Source organism: Protomyctophum bolini (assembly GCF_963924005.1).
Source record: "Protomyctophum bolini genome assembly, chromosome: 3".
In the NCBI taxonomy this organism is placed as follows: Eukaryota; Metazoa; Chordata; class Actinopteri; order Myctophiformes; family Myctophidae; genus Protomyctophum; species Protomyctophum bolini.
The window spans coordinates 49157195-49178668 of record NC_137864.1 but is presented as its reverse complement, the minus strand read 5'-3'; the positions used below and the strand labels follow the sequence as shown (position 1 = coordinate 49178668).

Sequence of the window (21474 nt, the reverse complement as noted above, 5' to 3'; positions counted from 1 at the left end):
ACCAACAGTCGTAATCCCTACTCTCCTTCAAAACCGCTCTCAATAAGCACTTACTGCAATTCAAAACTGACCCAAGTAAAAAAGTCAACTTTTACTGTAGTAAGTGTGGCCAATAATGCCATTGAGGACAGGACAGAAGACCCCACTTCTGCACCACCAGAGGCTGGAGCGGAAGAGAGGAGAGGAGGAGACTGTATAAATATAGTGTATCTGCAGCAGAGAGCTGTTATCTCTTCCTCTATTTGTCTCAGTAGAACTAGAAGGAAGTATTGCATGACGTGAATATCTCCACAGGGGAAAAAAAGAAGTGACACTTTTTTTTTACAGTCTTCGTGCAACAAGAACATCAGGTAACCATTTGGTATATTAACATCATTAACCAAAAGATTATTCTATATAGAATACACTTACAGTAGTGTGCTAGCATGTCTGTGTGTGTGTGTGTGTGTGTGTGTGTGTGTGTGTGTGTGTGTGTGTGTGTGTGTGTGTGTGTGTGTGTGTGTGTGTGTGTGTGTGTGTGCGCGCGCGTGCGTGCGTGCGTGCGTGTAGTTTTAGTGTTTTGTGTTGTAATAAATATGAGGTATTTGTGAGGGGCAATATTCAATATTTTTTATTGACAAAACATTGGAAGGTAGATTTCATATCCGCTTAATATGATATACTATATACTATATATCTGGCAGGCAGGCAAAACCAGTCCAAAATATGAACTTTTCAAAATCTTATTTTAGAATAACACAATACTGCCTCATCACGTACAGTGACTTTACACGTATAGTCAGATACTTGAATGTGTCATTATTATTATCACTTTACCCAAGTTCAGCTCAAGTCGTCATTCTGATCAATGGAGGACCAGCTAACTCCAGTTGTAGTTAAATGGTTGGAGTTAAATTTGACAGTCAGAAGGACTTTTTAAATACTTTTAGTTCATTAGTTAAATGAGTTGACAAAGATGAAAACTAACCACATTTTTTCTATTTCATTTGAGTTTGTTTTTGTTCATTTTGTAAAGCACAATATATACTGTTTCAGTTTATAGGCATTGTTTTAAAGCCTCGTTTCTATTTGATATTTCCTCCCTACATCCAGTTTTCTTTATCTCATTTATTTTAGTTAATTGGCAAGGCAGTTTTTAACAACAGAGGAATTCAATGACATTAGGACGCATAAAACAAAATAATTAAAAATAAAGGAAAAAGACAGTTACAGTTACAGTGCAGAAGAGAAAGAAAAACAAGAAAAGGAAAAGTAGCTCAATCAAAGGCAGCGGCAAACAGAAAGGTTTTAATTGTGTTTTAAACCAAATAAGAGTGGCAGTTTTCTGGGAGTTTGTTCCAGATATGTGGTGCATAGAAGCTAAATGCCGATTCCCCAGAATCCCCACGTTTATTTTGGTTTTAGGGACACACAGCAGACTCTTCACTGGTCACTTTTTTATCGATCATTACGGAAATTATCAGAACTAAACATGGAGGGATGTTTTTCAGTTATTTGGGCTTGTTTGTTTGTGTGTGCCTGGACGGAGCGGGGAGGTAGAACAGCTGCTATCTGCGTGCCGGTTCTGGTGGGCTGGTACTGGGCCAAAATCAGGGCCTTTTGCCCTTTCCCAGATGACCTGAGAAGGATGGTTCATGATCGTACAAGATCAGTTTAATAATATACAGTCCACAGTGAGTAGGCCAACCTTTCCCTGCACCTACACTACACATGAGCATGAGAAAATAACATCAATTGCATCTTACATAACATACACAACATTCCCAACATGTCTGAACACAAATGTGTGTGTAATTGTGTATGAGAACAGACTGGTGTCTGCTATGAAATAACATGTTCAGATGATGAAAGGAATCTCTGTCTGTCTGTTCAGATAACTTCAGTACAGTTGAGTGGGCTGTCGAATCTCTGTCTGTCTCTTTAGATAAGTTCACTAAAGTTGAGTGGGCTGACTAGCTGTCTTCGTACGCAGATAGTTTTAATAAAACCTCTCTCTCTCTCTCTCTCTCTCATAATAAACAACCTCAAAACCAGCCATGAGTGGAGATACAAGCTGCAACAGGAGAAGTGAAGGTAATGTATATACATTATCTTGCTACATGACAGCAAAAGAACCCTTTAGTTGTTTCAATATATATTTTCTTTCTAATTTAATTTAATTATATTATTCATCTCCAATTACTGTAATTGTGTAAATATAATGTAATGTTATTACATCAGATATTTAGCATTCACAATCATATGGATTTAATCCAACAGGTGTCATAAAAAATGATGAAGAAGTTCGGATTGTGATGGTTGGGAAGCACGGAGTTGGAAAGAGCGCCTCTGGAAACACCATCCTGGGTTCTGAAGCTTTTGAATCGGGGTTTTCATCTGGCTCTCTGACATTGAGCTGTCAGAAGGCCAGAGGTGTAGTGGATGGTAGAAAGGTCTCTGTTGTTGACACACCGGGCTTGTTTGACACCAGGTTCAGTGAAGATGCAACCCTTACAGAGATCAAAAAGAGTGTTTGTTTTTCTGCTCCTGGTCCCCACGTGTTCCTGAATGTGATCAAACTGGGAAGATTCGAAGAAGAGGAGCGAAAAACCATGGAAATGATTCAGGAAACATTCGGCCAAAAGTCAGAAGATTACACCATGATTCTCTTCACTAATGGTGACCAGCTTGAAGACGAATCAATTGAAGTCTTCTTGAAAAAGAGTCCAGAAAAACTACAAGAATTAGTCCGAAAATGTGATGGTCGCTATTATGTCTTCAGCAACAAAACCAAGGATCCATCTCAGGTCACTGAGCTGCTGGAGAAGATCAGCAGCATGGTGTTGAAGAATGGAGGAAGCCACTACACCACTGAGATGTTCCAAGAAGCAGAGAAACTAATAGAGGAAGAGAAACAGAGGATTCTTAAAGAGAACAAACAGAATAGACGTAAAGAGGAGGACGAGCTGAAGAAAGAATATGAAGGAGAGGCTCTGGAAGAAGCAAAGAAAATAATAAAAGAACAACATGAACAAGAAGCAAGAGAGAAAGCTGAGAAAAGCGACAAAGTATTGACTTATGAATTTCTGGGTGGTGCTGCTGGAGCTGCCGTAGGAGCTGCTGCTGGCGCTGACGCTGGGCGTAGTTTCGGCCTATATGGAGCAATAATAGGTGGTGTATGTGGGTGTTGCATAGGGGGTAAATTAGGCGCAGCAGCAGCGGCTGAAGCAGATTCTAGCGGACAGGCTGTAGTAGCTGGTGCCAAGGCAGTGGCTAACATAGGGAAAACAGTGAAAGAAAACTGCATCACCCAATGAATGACTAAGCTTCAGCTTGAGCCAAGTCATGTAGGCTAATTCACATCACAATAAACTCAAATTCATAGGTTTTTCATGTTTGGAAACTTTACAAATGGAGAAGGGATGAGAATAAGAAAGGAACTGTAATCGTGTGCAACCCGGCAGAGAGAGAGCTGTAGAATTGTACATACGCTTTCAGCTGGGTTGTCAATTTAAGCCAATCGGGAGAAAGAACATTAATCAGCTTCAATTGTACATTGTTCCAGTTTCAAATTTGTCTGCTCATTTCTTTGAGTGAATTGTCATACTGTAGGTGCCCGAGACCGTCTAGCTGTGAGGAGACAGTGCTATTTAGTGATCCTTCTCACCAAGTTTTATGAAAATCCGGCCCATCCATACTAGAATTATTTTGATAACAGACAAACAAAAACACATACAGTAAAGTACACTGTACAAACAAACCCATGGAATGAGGTCAAACCATAACCTCTATCCACCTCTATTACTGTAACAACGGTAAAAGTGCCTCCTGGATTTTCACGTTAATATCTTAAACTTAAATGATGTAAAGTGTGAGTTGTAGTACTAGTATACTGTACCTGTCCACTTTCTAATCATTATCTGATTGTTTATTTTAGTAGACCTATATATAAAATAGAATGCTATCACTGTTTGGCAGTGGTGCGTGTGTGTGTGTGCGTGTGTGTCTCACTGTGGTGTAATCAGCAGATTTAATGAAGCTGTTGTCATAATGAACGTATTGCCAAATATTACTTGGCAACACGTTTGTGTGTGAACAGCAACAGACTATATATCAGACTGAGCAGACCAGAAACATATTTGTATTTGATGTTTTCATCTTACCATGCAGCAGGAAATGAATGATGTTCACAATAATGTGTTGGTTATGGTTTGACGTTTTATAAACAACAGTTCTGTTGGATTCTATGATCTTGAAAACGAAGAAATAAATTCATCACCCAGTCAACACTCTGTGTTGTAGAGCAGTGAGACAACTTGTGTTGAACACAATGCAGTGATTGCGAATGCGGTGAGCACTTACTATGAGACCTAGCAGATCATGTCTGTGTGTCACGCTTTTGTGCCCATATATGGAGCTGCTTTGGGGACTCCTTATATGGTTATGGCTGAGTCATGGTGACATGACTGTGATGGCGTGGTCCAACTTGTGCCCATATATGGAGCTGCTTTGGGGACTCCTTATATAAATCTTAAAAAAACCCAAATATGTACGAGCTGCGTTCGCTTCCCGCGTTTGCGTGTGTTACTGGTACGTACAGGTTACAGCCATTCATAGATTCTGTATGCTATAACCACAACTATGAATAGGCAGCTCTGCTCAACGTCACATTGCAATAACTGTGTATAAAACTCAGGCAATAAGATAACAATGTGTAATTTGCGTTTGTTTATTGTAAATTAATTCCCTACAGTACTTTCTTCATTGTTCAACAGTGTCGCACAAAAACACATGAAAATGGTTAAAATATAGTTTGAAGTTACAATGGGTTTGTATAGGAAGGGGGTGGGGAAGCTAAATTATTAAATATAATATTAAATATCTAAATACTGAATCAAGCAACTTAAAAACCCTTTAAAATTGCAATATTTGTCATTGAAATGTGAGTACAATTGAGTACAATGGACCCCCAATTGGGGGTGCCAAATTGGGTGTTTAATCCTTAGGTCCTTAGACCTTGTATTGAACTGTAGTTTCCTGTGCTTTTTCCTCCTGCAAACTGTTAATAAAGTATTCAATCAATCAATCAATCAATCAATCCCAATATACAAATAGGCTACTCAAGTAAAGTACAGTACAGATGTAGCCTACTTTGTAAATGTACTTTTGGGATGTAACATTTGGATAATAAACAACAACAAAGACAAGTACTTTAATAGCCTGTCTGGGGGTTAAGGTCATAGATGTATATATGGGTGACTCGAAACTGGCAACCTTATGACGACGTGCATTTAGCTGCAAATCAAGTGTTACAAAGGCATTGGTGACCTATCGAATTAAGTTACAGTTTGCGAATGACAGCACAAGCACATAGGCACGTTACAATATTTGATAGATGGAAGCAAGATAGCCATAAAGAGACATAGGCCTACAATCTGGCCTATGTCTCTCAGCCTCAATTCGGTAAAATAATCTGTTTTGAGAGTTTTTGTCAAAAACTCACAATGCGTGTTACAAATCTGCTATTTCACACACACAATAAAATAAAGTGCAAAACAGCGCCCTCCGCTCCGGTCGTCACACAATTCAATAGATCATCGATGTCGGTGTAACACACAGATAGGGATGTTGCCGGAATTCAACTGAACTGAGTCCAGCAGTCCAGCAACAACAGTAATGGCGTCGGGCAGGTTGGAGAAGCTCGCCGCCTGGTTCCTCAGCCGGCTGGCCGCCGGCCTCTTGGCCGTGTTCCGCCTCCTGTCACCGCGGGGAGCGGCTCCTCCGGCGGCAACACTGCCCCCCATCACCAACCCGCTGCTGAAGACCCCCGCTGTCCGTCTGGCTGCCATGATACGGCGGAGAGAGGCAGGTGAACGTTCTCTCCCTCTTTCCATCTCCTCCTGATGTTTTGTGTAAAGCACATTGAATTGCCTTGTTGTTCAACTTAATGTGCTAGTATACAAATAAACTTACCCTGCCGCCCCCTGCCCACTTCTCTTACTTACTTCTTCTCTTACTCGCACTCTTATTTACTGTCTCTTTTTAACATTCTCTCTCTCTCTCTCTCTCTCTCTCTCTCTCTCTCTCTCTCTCTCTCAAATGTGTACTGTTACAAGTGTAACAGAGTCAGACAATGGGGTCACCGTCAAGGTAGCCTCGTAACCCGTATACGTTTTTATTTCCAGGTGACATACTGTAAGGTCATAGGAAGATTGCAGTGCAACTGTGTTTTGCCAGGCTATATCCATAAACCACTGCTGCTTGGTTTATGATAATAGGTGGGAGGTTATTCGCTGTCATTTCCCTTTAACCCATTAAGACCTGATACAAATGTCTTCTAAATCAGTAGTTCTCACACACGATTTTTCAAAAAGTGTCTATAATATCAGATGTACAAGCTTGTATATCTGCTATTTCTTTATAGACAACGCTAAAATCGACCTACCTATGCATTTTTTATTTTATTTTATTTTTCTTTCTTTGGGGACAGACCCAAATCTAGTCTCTGGAAGGGAAGGGACCCAATCTACACTGTTAAAACCTCAGTGTTAATTTAACTCTGAGCGTGTACACATTTTACCATTCCATTTGTACACGCTCGGAGGTACATGCCCATAAGGGTCCATTTGGTTCCTAAATATCCATAGCTTATTTGGGGACCCCCGGGAACTCCTCCAAGGACCCCATGGGGTCTCCAAACCCCACATGGAGAACCCGGGCAGTGGACTGGTCTACTAGGTGTGCGTGGCAAGTGGTCAGTGGAATGGTCACTGATGCAACATCTGTTCTGTTGTAATGTTTCATGAAGTGGTTTCACTGATCCCTTCCTCCCGGCTGAGCTTTGCAACCATACCAGTGTAACAGGATTAGTTCCCTGTTCCTGTACAAAGTTCAGGTCCAGAACACCACTTTACTGTATGTTATGTATGGTATGTTACTTATGTATGTTGGCTGTATGTTCAGGCACCAGCTCAGTGAGTGGCCTTGTGGTTAGAACAGTAGTTCTCAAACCTTTTTCAAAACATCTTTCAAACAGATTGATTTGATTTGAAACAGATTTGATCAGTTGAAAAATGAGTTCCCAATCAGATTGATTGGGAACTCATTTTTCAAAAATAGAAGATGTACAAGCTCGCATGGTGGCATGAAGTTAAGTGACCCCGAGGGGCTCATGGGTAGAGTAGCCAACGGTCCCAGCAGTGTCCTTGAGCAAGACTCTGAACCCCTGATTGTTCCCGATGTGCAGGTTGGTGCCTTGCGTGGTTTCCTTCGCCATCGGTGTATGAATGTGTGCGCGTATTCACACAAATGATGTAAAGTGCCTTGGATAAAGGCGCTATATAAATGCACCATTGCTTTTATCAAGCAATACAAGTTAGGTGGTTTGATTTCTAAAGATGTGCCTCAGTCCGGATGGATGAATGGATATCATACACCATGATGTTAAATTCAGAGTGCAGGAACAAGAGGGATTTTAATTTTTTACATTGTGGCTCCAAGGCAGGATGTCTGTCAGGGCTAATCTCGCAAACTGCTGTATTGTGCACTGCATGTGCATTGTGCATGCACACTGTCACACAAACACAGAGAAGAATAAACTCGCAGACCAGCCATCTTATAGACGGCTACACTTAACTTAATGCAGAGCCAGTGAGCCACAATGTAAAAACGTATGAATGGTATAACAATGTCTCTGCTGTCGGGGAGAAACCATGAAAATGTTAATTTGTTAGGAAATGAAAAATAATTATTTTTCGGGAAATGAAGAAAAACATATATTTTTAATACAATGCAATCATCAAAGTTGGTATTGTGACTATTGTCAATTAATTGCATGAGAGGGGGAGTTAGCTGCTTTAGCAGACAGTTTGAGGGTCCAATGGAGTTAAGAGGTTTTGTCCGAAGCGCTTTTTAATACTTTTCATTGGTTCAATATTTTTGAGGGGCACTAGCCCCTCCTATGCCCAGCTATGTGTGTGTGTGTGCCAAATTTGTGATGATTTGATTGGCCCAGCTGTGTGTGTGTGTGTGTGTGTGTGTGTGCCACATTTGTGATGATTTGATTGGCTGAACAGCACGGAATGATGATGATAAGACACCACTCATTTCACACAAGTGTGATTTTAAAACCAACACACAGACTTTACGTCTGTGTGTTGGTGTTCAATAGCGTTGATTTATGAAAAGAAACCCCCCCCCCCCCCTCAAATATGGAGTTAGGTGTTTTCCTCCCGACAGTGTATTTTATGTATCAGTCTGTCAGTTAAATATCCTTCTGTCTGTTGTCATGTTACTCTCTTGCTCAGTTACGTGTCTCTGTCTCGTGTGTTTACAGGTGAGCAGTGTGGAGGTGGTGCACGCTTATATTGACCGCATTCAAGAAATTAACCCGCTTATCAATGCAATGGTCAAAGACAGGTAAAGTAGAAAGATACAGAACACGTGTGTGTGTGTGTGTGTGTGTGTGTGTGTGTGTGTGTGTGCTTGCTTTTACAATACATTTCTGTTAGAGAATACAATCATGACAAATGTGATGAGGTCAGCACATTTTGGGCAAGTGGCTATGGCTGCTTTTAGCCCAAGGAGTGTATTTTGTGCAGAACTAATGCTTTGGAATGTATTCAGAATCATGAAAAACCCCTAGTTTGACATGTCACATAATGCTACTTAAAGCAAAAGGAAAATTTGACATTTTTGCCAGCCATAGGATGTAAATGGTAGGGTCACAAGAAACCCCTATAAAAAAAGATTGCCCAATACTAACAGCCGGTCAGCAAGTGGATTCATGAATGTATGTATATAGACAATATTTTAGGCCAATAAAAAAGACCAAATTTCCCGCTTTAACCCATTCTGAACGGGAACCCGTTTTGGTGTTAGCATTACGTTGTGCTTTAGCCATTGAAAAACAGCAGATCTACAAGCTCATACCGCGCCACCGAGTGGCGCGCTAAGAGCTTGTAGGTCTGCTATTTTTGAAAGATCGAAGAGCGACTGACATTTTTAGAATCTGATCTCAGGTCAGAATGAAAACTGTCAGGATGTAGAAGACATTTTTTTAAATCTGATCTCAGGTCAGAATGAAAACTGTCAGGATGTAGAAGACATTTTTTTAAATCTGATCTCAGGTCAGAATGGGTTAAACAAAAGAAGCCTGTCGCTGCTGGACTATTATAAGCCCAAGATAGGGACACACAAAGTTGAGAGTGGTTGAAATGACTGTTTCTCACGCCCCCCGCAGGTTCTCCCAGGCGTTGCAGGAAGCGGCGCAGGCAGACAGGCTGATCGAGGAGGAGACGGGAGGAGGCGAGGATGTGCTAGAGGACAGGTTACCCTTTCTAGGCGTCCCAATCACTGTCAAAGAGGCCTTCTGTCTGCAGGGTAACTAAAGGAATAGACACACATGTGCGCACACAGTCACACACACACACAGTCACACACACACACACACACACACACACGCGCATGCACAAGTACAAGTATAGTGTACATTCAAATGGCCTGTTGCATCATAGAAAATAGCAAAAAGAACAAAAACAAAAAAAGGAAATTCTTTGAAATGTGCGTCAAGTCAATGTTTTGAAAACCTGCTGTTGTGGTTCACATTTGGCCTTATAGTAAATACAATTTGTCTCCAACCACAACCAATGTGCAGAATGCAGATACATCTTGGAAGAATATGTAAAGTAAACTATAATTTGTATTAAATCTAGAAAGGAGATTTTAATATTTTAACTGTTTACATGACCTTTTCCATACCCCACTGTGTATGGAAAGCAAAGATGTAAGGCCTGGCTTCTTGCCAAATATGAATTTAGAAATTGGCAGCAATTTGCATGTTTACACTGCAAGAGAGGGTAATCAATCTAAATAATATCTTGACATCCACGTAACGTGTTGATGACAGGTGTAAAAAGGTCCAATGAGAAACAGGCATGTATGCATGGATTCCTGTCCTACAGACAATGTACATTCTGCACACATGGGCCCTCATTTATCAACCGTGCGTACGCCAAAATATGGGTGCACGCCGAAATTGCCGACATTTTTGACATTTACCATTTCCGCCAACGCTTGAAATTGAACGTGACAACGTTGAAAATCCACGTTTGCTCCTCAGCTGGCGTACGCATTTTTTTCTTTCTTACACAAGCGGAGCAGCCTTGTCTGAACTGCTGACACTGTCACAGGCATCTAAACATATGTTTTCACTCCTAAAATGTTAATATAAAACGGTATGTGTATGTAAAAAACAAAAGAGAGATTTCCAACTTTACAAGTAATTAAAATCGCGCAATTAAAAACAATATAACATGTTTACAATGTATTAGTTTGTGCTTAATCAAACACTTGTTATGCGAGCGCACTTGTGAGATGATTTTGGAGCGCATGCGGACGCGCGGTGATGCGGCATATGCGATTATGATATTATTATTTTTTTAAAGGCATGAATGGACTGCACGCCTTTATTTCCAAGTGACAATGACAAGCATACAATACAGCTTGCCTATTTGTAGTAAGTACTAGCAGGCTATAGGCGTAAGGGGCTTAATCATTCACCATTTATAAGTGCTTAGACAGTTTTGACAGTTCAGATAAAAGCGAGATCATTTTCGGGGCTCGGGAGGACGGGACCGCGGCGTGCGTCGCCAACACATACCAGCGCAAGCGGCAAGCCTTCATCCATATGTTTATGATTCGTTCATCAATGATCAAATCACTACATAAACGTTGATTGTGAGCTGCCTTGACGACATGATAGCCTATCTCTCATGCAGGCATGTCACCCACAGGACTTTAATATCACAGCAGTGCGCAGTATCACGCCTTCGCCGTGCACTGCGCACGAATGGGTAAAATTAATATAGGCCAGCCTACAAAAACTAATTCCATTCATGGCGATGCGATGTCGATGTGTCATGTATATGCGTGCATGCGTGGACATGACAGCAAAGCAAGCGAGGTGAGAGGAAAACAGACAGGGTAGGCCTACAACTTTATTTAATTCATGCAGGTGTTCGTTCTTTATTTAACAAGACACCAGTGGGCTTGCAAGTTGCGTGTGCTTCTGCGTGTGTGTGTGTGTGTGTGTGTGTGTGTGTGAGAGAGGTGCGTGAGGCGGGCAAGGCACGGGAGAAACCTTTTTTCCATAGTAAAAACTTGTTTCCATGGTTCCCACAGGTCGTAATTCATGTGTTCAGTCGCAAAAACGAGGGCGAGGCTTGATTTCATAGGGCGTGCCAGATAGATTTCAGCCGTCACATTTATTAACGTGAGAACGAAATTAAGGAAGGATCAGCTGTTTGCGATCACTTTATAAATGCCGTGGCGACGTGGGTGTACTACGAAACCTGCACTCGAATCTGTGGCAGATTTTACACTCGATTGATAAATGAGGGCCATACACACCAAATACATGTGCGCTCACAATCACATAGAGAATAGCACAATGGCTCCTTTATTGTACGCAACACAGGACCGTATTTCCAGATAAATGCAAGCAGGACGAGGGCCCGGGTTTGAATCCGAAGCCCATCTTGTCTTGCATATCTCTTCTCTCTCTGCTCTTGGTTTCATGTCGCCCCACAACATCATAGAGTTATAAAAGAACTGGAAACCGGAAATCACTGCCAATTCATTAATAATGGTTTGGTATTTGTAGTGCGCCCCCATCCAGTTTTTGGCCCGGGGCGCAGTCTGAAGAAAGAGAAAAGAAAGAGGGGAAAAACCATAAGACAAGACCAAGAAGACTAGACTAGGACAACAAGAACACAGCCACACTGAGCCCCCTTCTTCTGTGTTTATTATTTTCTATCTGGGGGTAAATGGACTGCATTTACGATGTATTACATATTTTTTGATACATGGACTAGAATTTCCACCTTCTTGCATTTGAGTTGTAATTGTACTGTATGTGCACTTGCTGTGTGTCCAGGCATGCCTAACTCCACAGGGCTGGTGTCGAGGAGCCGGGTGGTGTCTGGGCATGACGCTCCTTCGGTGGCCCTGCTGAAGAGGTCCGGGGCCATCCCCCTGGGGGTCACCAACTGCAGCGAGCTGTGCATGTGGCTGGAGTCCCACAACCATCTGTACGGGATCACCAATAACCCCTACAGTCTGGACAGAATACCTGGAGGGAGCTCAGGTACTCGGCTCACTGTTTGGTGGAAACCTTGTATGTCCAAAACTCTCACATGTCAGGGATGATAAAATGCACTGGCATGGAATGTAGTATAACACAGGGCATTCATTTTCATTTCCGACGAGCTCAAAACGCATTGCTTTGCGCTTCGAGCTTGTAGATCTGCTACTTTTGTGTGATGCTGTTGTATGATCAAGTAGCGTGTTAATTTATGAAAAAACTAAAACAAAACTTTGTAATATGGAGATAGGTTTCTGCCCAACAGCAACGATACTAACAAATCCACCTGACACTCCTTTGTTCTCCTCCTGTTTCACTGCGTTTCTCAGGAGGCGAGGGCAGTATTCTGGGCGGGGCAGGCTCAGTGATCGGCGTGGGTTCAGATGTGGGCGGCAGCATTCGCATGCCAGCCTTCTTCAACGGCATCTTCGGACACAAACCTACTTCAGGTGAGTGTCTGTATTACCACACCTAAAGGCAGTGTGTGTGCATGTCCACACTCCACAGGTGTAGTGTCCAATGAGGGGGTCTGTGTCTTTGTCCACAGGTGTAGTGTCCAATGAGGGGGTCTGTGTCTTTGTCCACAGGTATAGTGTCCAATGAGGGCCAGCACCCCCCAGCGTCAGGCCTCCAGCCAGGCTTCCTGACTACCGGCCCCATGTGTCGCTATGCCCAGGACCTTCTGCCCATGCTGCAAGTAATGGCCGGACCCAATGCTGATAGGTGTGTGTACTGTATGTGTGTGTCATTGTTACAGACCAGACCTGGCATTTAGAAACAGTGCTCTAATAATACACATGCAGATTAAAAGGGTCACATATTACGGTATTTTTTTTTTTGTAAACTTTATTTTTTCATTTTCTTCCGTTATTACATTTTGACAATACATTGCATTACATGTATGTAAGTAAACACACAAAACACACAAACATATACGACCCCTCCCCCCCTCCCCCCTAGGCTAAAAAAACAACAAAAAAAAACAAAGTGGTGAGACAAAGCAGTGGACAATCATAGGTCAAAAAATAAATAAATAAGAGTACATATTACGGTATTTAAGGTGGTTGCACACCGGCCGCGTTTTTTGGAAAACCGATGGAGAAACGCCACTTAAAAATCTGAATTTGCGCCCGGTGTGTGGAGACCTTTAGTCCCCACTCTTTGGGGGTATTTTTGTCACAGTGCATTTGCACATCATAATTGCACATTAAAATTCACCACCATATATGGAGTTCACTATGACTCAGACATAACCATATACAGAGTTTTCTATGACTCAGACATAACCATATAAAGTTTTCTATGACTCAGACATACCGGTAACCATATACAGAGTTCCCACTGCAGCTACAGTACACCCAATATGGCGTGTCATGGGCTGCTCAGACATACAAAGAACTGTTCCCTCAGCACCACCTGATCCAATCCAAGTGCGCTTGTGCCATGGTCTCTTGAGACTGAAGGCCGCTACTATTAGTGGGGTACAAACTTTTTTAGGCAGGCTGATTGATCCGAAGAATGTTTGTAGAGGAGGAAAGTAATACATACTGCCACTGAACTCTTGAGTTCTGAACGCCAGACCCCGCCCACTCAGTAATCAGTGAGTATTTCTAGCAACATCTAGCTCTGTTCGCTCAAGCCACTGAAGAATTGTGTAAAGCCAGTGCTGGAAAGCCATGGGTTAAAACACCCATTCTGACCTGAGATCAGATTCATACGAGGTTTCCACTGGACACACACTGGTCTGATTAACCCATTCTGACCCGAGATCAGATTCTAAAAATGTCAGTCGATTTTTCAAAAATAGCAGACCTACAAGCTCGTAGCGCGCCACTCGGTGGCGCGCTACGAGCTTGTAGATCTGCTGTTTTTCAATAGCTAAAGCATAACATTATGCTAACACTAAAATGGGTTCCCGTTCAGAATGGGTTAACTGGATATCGCTCCGACTAGGCCTGTCACAATTTCTACATCACAATTATTTGAGATAATTGCAATTGTTGTTTTCAAAATCATCCTAATCATTTACATTTTCAACATGATTGAAAATGAAAATGATTATGATTCATTCTGTTTGTTGAAAAATATTTTCAAACGTTGTTTTCTACAGATTTCATGGGGAATGCCACGCTTTCATTTGACGGTGTGATTCTCATCACCTTGCCAATTTGTCTCTATGCGGTCTGTCTGTGTGCAGGTTGCATCTGACGTCGGAGGTGGACTTGAAGAAGCTTCGTTTCTTCTCTGTTCCTCATGACGGTGGTTCCCATCTGGTGTCTCCGGTGGACAAGCAGCTCATACAGGCCCAGAGCAGGGTAAGGGAACGGCCCATAGATACTATACTATAGGGCTGCAAATATTGATTCTTTTATTTGCGTATTTTCAAATGTACAGGTTTTTCCTGTGCATTTGTCCCTGCACTTTCCAAATTCTATGGACATGACATCATGTGATGTCAGAGTACTGCAGTTTTTGTTTAGATTAGATTCAATTTATTGTCACTGCACATAGTATACAAATACTTTGACAATGAAATCAATAGTGGCGTCTAACCAGAGTGCAATACAGTAATGCAGTAATGGGAATAAATACACTTGTTTGTTGAATGTACAGTAGTATATAATAAATAGAAAAAAAATAAAAAAATAGGCAATGAAGTATAAATAGAAATAAGGAGTATGCATATATATACACACCCACCCACACAAGCCATAAGCCATAAGCTTGTGTGGGTGACCCTTCATGGACATGGCAACATCCAGTAGACTCACAGGGCTCAAACGACGTTCGTGATTGATTTCAAGCAAAATGGGAGAGTTATCAGCCCCCCACTCAGGTGGTTTGCACCATCTGAGCCCTGAACAGATCCACCAGATCATGTCTGACCAGCTCATAATCAAGACCAAGAAGGTGGACGATATGATGCCGTGGGTTCCCTGGACCTGGTCATCACCACGAAGGCCCTGTAGTAGTAGTACACTGTCCAGTGGAACATGCTGAGGACGGATGTCTGAGCTGTCTTAACCCATTCTGACCTGAGATCAGATTCATACAAGGTTTCCACTGGACACACACTGGTCTGATTAACCCATTCTGACCTGAGATCAGATTCTAAAAATGTCAGTCGTTCTTCGATTTTTCAAAAATAGCAGACCTACAAGCTCGTAGCGCGCCACTCGGTGGCGTGCTATGAGCTTGTAGATCTGCTATTTTTCAATAGCTAAAGCATAACATGATGCCAACACCAAAATGGGTTCCCGTTCAGAATGGGTTAAGTTGAGAGGATATTATGACGATAGAACCATCTCCTCAAAATGACGAGACAGGATAACATGCACAAGTTAAGAAATCGACTTCATGAAACACCTGAATGAAACCTTCGGCATGGGGAGGTCTTCCTGAGCTCCCTGGAGGCAGGTGGAGACGAGCTGAAGATGATTCTGGAGTAGGACTATTTACCCACCACCATCCATGAAGAAATGTTCTTTCCCTGAAACACGCAAGAAACTTGTGAAAGCGTATAACTCACGCTCTTGTTCAATTCAAGACATTGTTGCGATTTTGCCTCATACTGGCCGAAATGTTGACCAAATAAATAGGTTCCAGACAGTTTGCGGGACCTCTTTCTTTGATATTTATTATCAAAGATCCCTTTGAGCAATTTTTATTCCTATATGCACCTGTCATTAACCTCCTGAGGTGTGCAATGCACTACCAATTATTGTAAAGGGTTTACATCCTTTTGAAACCTTTTGCCTATAATGACGTGCCCCAAATAGTGATGTATCATTATTTGATAGTTGCATTAAATTATTGATTGTTCAAATCAATAATCGATTACATTGATTAGTTGGGTTAACTTTGCACCCCTACATATGTCATTGTCTCCTGTGTCCAGGTGGTGCAGAGTCTTCAGTCACAGCTAGGGGTCAGTGTTGACATCCTGACCATCCCTCAGCTCAGGTACTCTTTCCAGATCTGGGGGGCCATGATGGCAGCGCCAGGCAAGGATGGCAAGGTGGGCGTTGCTGAAGTTTATTTACAGTCCTAGTCGTTGGAAAACAGTGCTGCAAAATGCATGGTTTCTTAGTGATTATTCTGTGGATCATGTTTTCCCATTCATTGCATAGTATTGAACACAAAGCAAAATATTGAAATAATTGTGATAATTGCTTTGAAGTCATGTTACCAGCACTACCACTGGTAAAGATATCATGTTACCATCCCTACTGCAATTTACAATTACAATTTACAATTTAGGCATTTAGCAGACGCTCTTAATCCAGAGCGATTTACATTAAGCAAGAACAAAAAGCATGGGAATACATCACATAAAAACATTTATCATGAAACATGCGTAAGCTAAGAAAGTAACAGTGGAATATCTATAATGAAACTATACATATAAGCTATACATCTATACTACTATGATATACATTATGTACTATGACGTGCTATGACTACATACAATGCACTTATGCTGTTTACATAACATGCTATAAGTCTGTATCAAATGCTATCTAAGTCTACAGAATTGCTATCTAAGGGGGTGGGGTAAGTGCTATGGGCCATGATGGAGTCTGAAAAGGTGGGTTTTCAAACTACTACCGCTGGTATAGATGCGTTCTGTTGCGTTGTTTTGTTGCAGATGCCCACGTGCTTTTCTGAGCTGATGTCAGACCGGCCGGGCAAGAAGGTATGGCCGTTATGGGAGATGGTCAAGTGGACCCTGGGGCTGTCGCCTCATACCCTGGCTGCCATAGGTACGTGTGTGTGTGTGTGTGTGTGTGGGGCAATATAGACCCGACGGCCTTCCAGCGGTATGTCCGTCCGCTGTCGGACTAACCCCAGGAATAGCAACGGGTGGACTTCCAGGCACATGCATGAGAACAACTACAGAGAGCACTTTAACACTGATTGCAAGACTAAGAACTTTGTGATCCAGCCTAGGACATACTGTACATACTGTACCCACGGACTGGTTGTCGGAGGGTTTCGACAACTTGGGGCGAGGCAGAAAGGCTGGCAAAGTGTGCCATCTCTGCTGAGTTTGTGAATGTAACCTTTACTGCACCTAAAATATTTGTGTTCCTGTATGCTTTCCCTGTGTGTGGATACATTCTTAAAGTGTGTGTGTGTGTGTGTGTGTGTGTGTGTGTGTGTGTGTGTGTGTGTGTGTGTGTGTGTGTGTGTGTGTGTGTGTGTGTGTGTGTGTGTGTGTGTGTGTGTGTGTGTGTGTGTGTGTGTGTGTGTGTGTCCGTCAGGCTTGGCCACAGTGGAGCTGGTCCAGCGCACAGAGCCCACTCCGTTCCTGCTGCAGCAGAAAGACGCTCTGCAGCGCCACCTGGAGGATCTACTGGGCGACGACGGCGTGTTGCTCTACCCGTCACACCCACACCTGGCGCCCAAACACCACACGCCGCTGTTCACCCCGTTCAACTTCTCATACACAGGTAGGCTCAACCAGTAGTTCTCTAGTGTTTACACAGGTAGGCTCAACCAGTAGTTCTCTAGTGTTTACACAGGTAGGCTCAACCAGTAGTTCTCTAGTGTTTACACAGGTAGGCTCAACCAGTAGTTCTCTAGTGTTTACACAGGTAGGCTCAACCAGTAGTTCTCTAGTGTTTACACAGGTAGGCTCAACCAGTAGTTCTCTAGTGTTTACACAGGTAGGCTCAACCAGTAGTTCTCTAGTGTTTACACAGGTAGGCTCAACCAGTAGTTCTCTAGTGTTTACACAGGTAGGCTCAACCAGTAGTTCTCTAGTGTTTCAACTTCTCATACACAGGTAGGCTCAACCAGTAGTTCTCTAGTGTTTCAACTTCTCATACACAGGTAGGCTCAACCAGTAGTTCTCTAGTGTTTCAACTTCTCATACACAGGTAGGCTCAACCAGTAGTTCTCTAGTGTTTACAATTTACAATTTACAATTTACAATTTAGGCATTTAGCAGACGCTCTTAATCCAGAGCGACTTACATTAAGCAAGAACAAAAAGCATGGGGAATACATCACATAAAAACATTTATCATGAAACATGTGTAAGCTAAGAAAGTAACAGTGGAATATCTATAATGAAACTATACATATAAGCTATACATCCATACTACTATGATATACATTATGTACTATGACGTGCTATGACTACATACAATGCACTTATGCTGTTTACATAACATGCTATAAGTCTGTATCAAATGCTATCTAAGTCTACAGAATTGCTATCTAAGGGGGTGGGGTAAGTGCTATGGGCCATGATGGAGTCTGAAAAGGTGGGTTTTCAAACTACGGCGGAAGATTGGGAGTGATGCTGCAGTTCTGACTGCAATGGGAAGTGCATTCCACAGTTTTGGAGCCAGAAGGGAGAAGAGTTTGGGACGTGTGGAGCGTTGTCCCGGCGTTTTTAGTGAGGGTACTTCCAGCTTCCCTGCGTTGGCTGATCTGAGTGAGCGGGAGGGTTTGTAGGGTTCGATCATACTTGCAAGATATGGGGGAGCCATACCTTTGGTTGCTTTGAATGCCAGCATCAGAGTTTTGTATTCTGTGCGGGCAGCGACCGGCAGCCAGTGGAGGGAGCGGAGCAGGGGGGAGACATGTGAGAATTTTGGCTGGTTGAAGACCAAGCGAGCTGCGGCATTTTGGATCAGCTGGAGAGGCTTAAGTGCACATGCTGGTAGGCCAGTAAGGAAGGAGTTACAATAGTCAAGTTTTGACAAGACTGTTGTCTGGATTAGGAGCTGGGCTGATTCCTGGGTGAGGAACGGTCTAATTCGTCGTATGTTATAGAGTGTGAACCTACAGGATCGAGTGACAGCTGTGATGTGAGTTTTGAACGAGAGCTGACTGTCCAGGACAACACCAAGATTCCTGGCTGTTGGGACAGACGTTACCAGGGCGTTGTCTACGGAAATAGTTAGTTCCCGCATAGGGCAGGACTAGTGTTTCAACTTCTCATACACAGGTAGGCTCAACCAGTAGTTCTCTAGTGTTTCCGTGTGAGGACCGGAAATGTTTTGTTGCCTGGAACCCCCAGAAGAGAAGATTTATGTTAAAATGTTAAATAGCAGATGTTCATGTTAGGCAAATATACATCTATATATGGCACGGCTCATGTCATTTTTATGACATGACTTATATTTTGGGCCAAGGTTTCAGGCAGCCCTCGGGATCCCAATGAATACCACCAACAACCAAATCTGAGGGAGTAGAGTAACTAGCTTACTGTTGATTGTCCTGACCTGCTGTGTTGCCTTTTATTTTGAAAACCCTTGTCCAAGTGACACCCTTGGGCCAAAATGCCAACTTATATTGTTTTATTTTATAGGGGATTTTTATTGTTTTACAAGACAAGACAAAAACAAACTTACAATACATGTTCCATCACAGACGTACAGAAAATAAAAAACAGAAAAATAAAAAATACAACAGGCATCGACATTGCGTTTCAAAAAGTTACAGTATCTTTCTAGGCATTCACAATTGTCTGTCATTATAGGGGAGGCTTTTATGTCTGAGGTGTGAGGTGGATAGAATGGTGACACTGTTCGGGCACTGCCTTGGAGGGTGGGGGGGGGGGGGGTGGGGGGTTGGTAATAATGTACTATTCTGTCCATATCGGGTCGCAACTCGAACGGGGCCGAGTCGGCTCTACCGAACTTTGCAACGTTCCATACGGCAACTTGCTCGTTGGTGTCTCTAGTGGCTAAGTTCGGTAGAGACTGCGCCACTTCGTCGTGGTCTAAAACTATACTTTATCGGCAAAAAGTAGTCCACGGTTGTTGAGTGGTGCAACCGCTCCAAGGAACAGCAATGTCTGTCTTAACCTATGTACCTATGTGACTATGTTTAGAGTACCAGTAGGGGCAAAAGTGGTGCTGTTGTGCCAGAAACAGAGAGAGATAGTGCTGCACTGTTGCCTGCTAATGAGAGAGATAGAGAGAGAGAGAGAGAGAGAGGGGGCAGGGGAGAGGGAAGTTGCACCACTCAGTTCACACAGGTGTGATTTTGGAAAAGTAGTTTGCGGTAACGGGATGCGAACCCACCCTGGGCATGCAGCAGAATCCATAGTCCATAATGATTAGACCATTATGCTAGCGAGTTGGTTGTCTGAACTGTTTCTGTACTAAAAGCGTGAGAATGTTCTACCCTGCAGGCGCCGGGTAGAACATTGATACTTACTATTGATACTTCTTACTACCTTACGAGGGGACGGAAACTGGCACGTGAAACACTGACTAGTCGCCCAGACCACCACGCCGGCAGCCTTGGCCAAAATGCCCACTTCGTTCCCACAAGATATCTCAAGATCTAACCGGCTGATGGCCATGACAACTGGCTGAGTGCATCCTTTGTGCTGTTGTGTTTTGCGAAAGAAATACATGCAGTGACGGATTTGGGAACATTGCAGTATGTGGAACTCTCTGTGGGGCTAACTCCCACATTACTAGTGTGTGAGCTGTCCATGGTGCTGACTCCCACCTGCCTCAACGTTACTCTACAGTGAGCTGTCCATGGTGCCGATACACTTCCGTTCTCAAAACCCCATGAGCAGGTGACACACCAAGTAAAACATTTACGTCTTACACTCGCCTCTAAAGTGCCCTTGAGCAAAGCACTGAGACCCTAACTGCTCCAGTGGCCAACGGTATAGGCCTGTGCTTGTACTGGACAGTGGGTTTAAATGTGCATGCCGTTGCTACAATAGACCAGAGCTCAGAGCATTTTCAGTGTATAGAGAAAACACTTCCACACCAGACACTTGTCTCTTCCTCTCACCCTACCCCCTATCCCTCTCTCCCCTCATTGTGTGTGTGTCCCTCCAGGTATTTTCAACATCCTGGGTCTTCCGGTGACCCAGGTTCCCTTGGGGCTGAGTGTGGAGGGTCTACCTCTGGGTGTGCAGGTGGTAGTGGGGAAGAACCAGGACAGACTGGCCCTGGCCGTAGCGGTCTACCTGGAGAAGGCCTTCGGAGGGTGGACGGAGCCTGGCCAGGTCAAGGCCTAGTGTGGCCACACACACACACACACACACACACACACACACACACACACAAAGGCACATATAAGCCATGTCTACTGTGCTTTCTTTTTATTAACTTTTTTTTTTGGCCCAATGTTAAATTTTATTACATGAATTTAATTATATTAAATTGTTTCCGATTAAACCCTTATGTATACTTCATAATGAAGTATAACTGATTTACGCACTCACACCGCTTTGCACTTTCTGTTTTTGGTTTGCGACTTGCAACATAAAAACGAAGCATAAGGGGTACGGTCACACATCAGAAGCATTGTATGCCGATCAGATGCCTAAATCTGTCCATGTTACCTTGTAGGCAGTGCTGGTTTTCT

The 21474-nt window shown here is 43.0% G+C and overlaps 2 protein-coding genes across 4 annotated transcripts; both read left to right on the top strand.

Annotated features, from left to right (window-relative positions):
* Positions 1 to 169: 169 nt before the first annotated feature.
* Positions 170 to 4254, top strand: LOC308311601 (GTPase IMAP family member 9-like). 2 transcript variants are annotated; one of them, XM_080758352.1, is made up of 3 exons: positions 170 to 350; positions 2035 to 2073; positions 2260 to 4254. In XM_080758352.1, exons 2-3 carry the CDS (start codon positions 2037 to 2039, stop codon positions 3294 to 3296), a joined length of 1074 nt encoding a protein of 357 aa, XP_080614478.1. In that variant the 5' UTR covers positions 170 to 350; positions 2035 to 2036; the 3' UTR covers positions 3297 to 4254. The 2 variants fall into 2 exon arrangements, with proteins under 2 accessions (XP_080614478.1, XP_080614479.1); XM_080758353.1 differs by lacking the exon at positions 170 to 350 and adding an exon at positions 1122 to 1673.
* An 850-nt stretch (positions 4255 to 5104) lies between these two features.
* LOC308312537 (fatty-acid amide hydrolase 2-A-like) lies at positions 5105 to 21474 on the top strand. 2 transcript variants are annotated; one of them, XM_080759152.1, is made up of 11 exons: positions 5105 to 5844; positions 8315 to 8397; positions 9221 to 9360; positions 11915 to 12124; positions 12451 to 12570; positions 12709 to 12844; positions 14319 to 14436; positions 16020 to 16139; positions 16770 to 16884; positions 17386 to 17574; positions 20943 to 21474. In XM_080759152.1, exons 1-11 carry the CDS (start codon positions 5656 to 5658, stop codon positions 21122 to 21124), a joined length of 1602 nt encoding a protein of 533 aa, XP_080615278.1. In that variant the 5' UTR covers positions 5105 to 5655; the 3' UTR covers positions 21125 to 21474. The 2 variants fall into 2 exon arrangements, with proteins under 2 accessions (XP_080615278.1, XP_080615279.1); XM_080759153.1 differs by having other exon boundaries at positions 5812 to 5848.

What these genes read in the sequence shown, in the direction of transcription:
- LOC308311601 (XM_080758352.1), top strand. Translation starts at nt 2,037, where the DNA reads ATGAGTGGAGATACAAGCTGCAACAGGAGAAGTGAAG. An exon ending in CTGCAACAGGAGAAGTGAAG is followed by an intron (nt 2,074 to 2,259) that starts GTAATGTATATA and finishes TTAATCCAACAG; the next exon opens with GTGTCATAAAAAATGATGAA.
- LOC308312537 (XM_080759152.1), top strand. Translation starts at nt 5,656, where the DNA reads ATGGCGTCGGGCAGGTTGGAGAAGCTCGCCGCCTGGTTCCTCAGCCGG. An exon ending in CCATGATACGGCGGAGAGAG is followed by an intron (nt 5,845 to 8,314) that starts GCAGGTGAACGT and finishes GTGTGTTTACAG; the next exon opens with GTGAGCAGTGTGGAGGTGGT. An exon ending in AATGCAATGGTCAAAGACAG is followed by an intron (nt 8,398 to 9,220) that starts GTAAAGTAGAAA and finishes CGCCCCCCGCAG; the next exon opens with GTTCTCCCAGGCGTTGCAGG.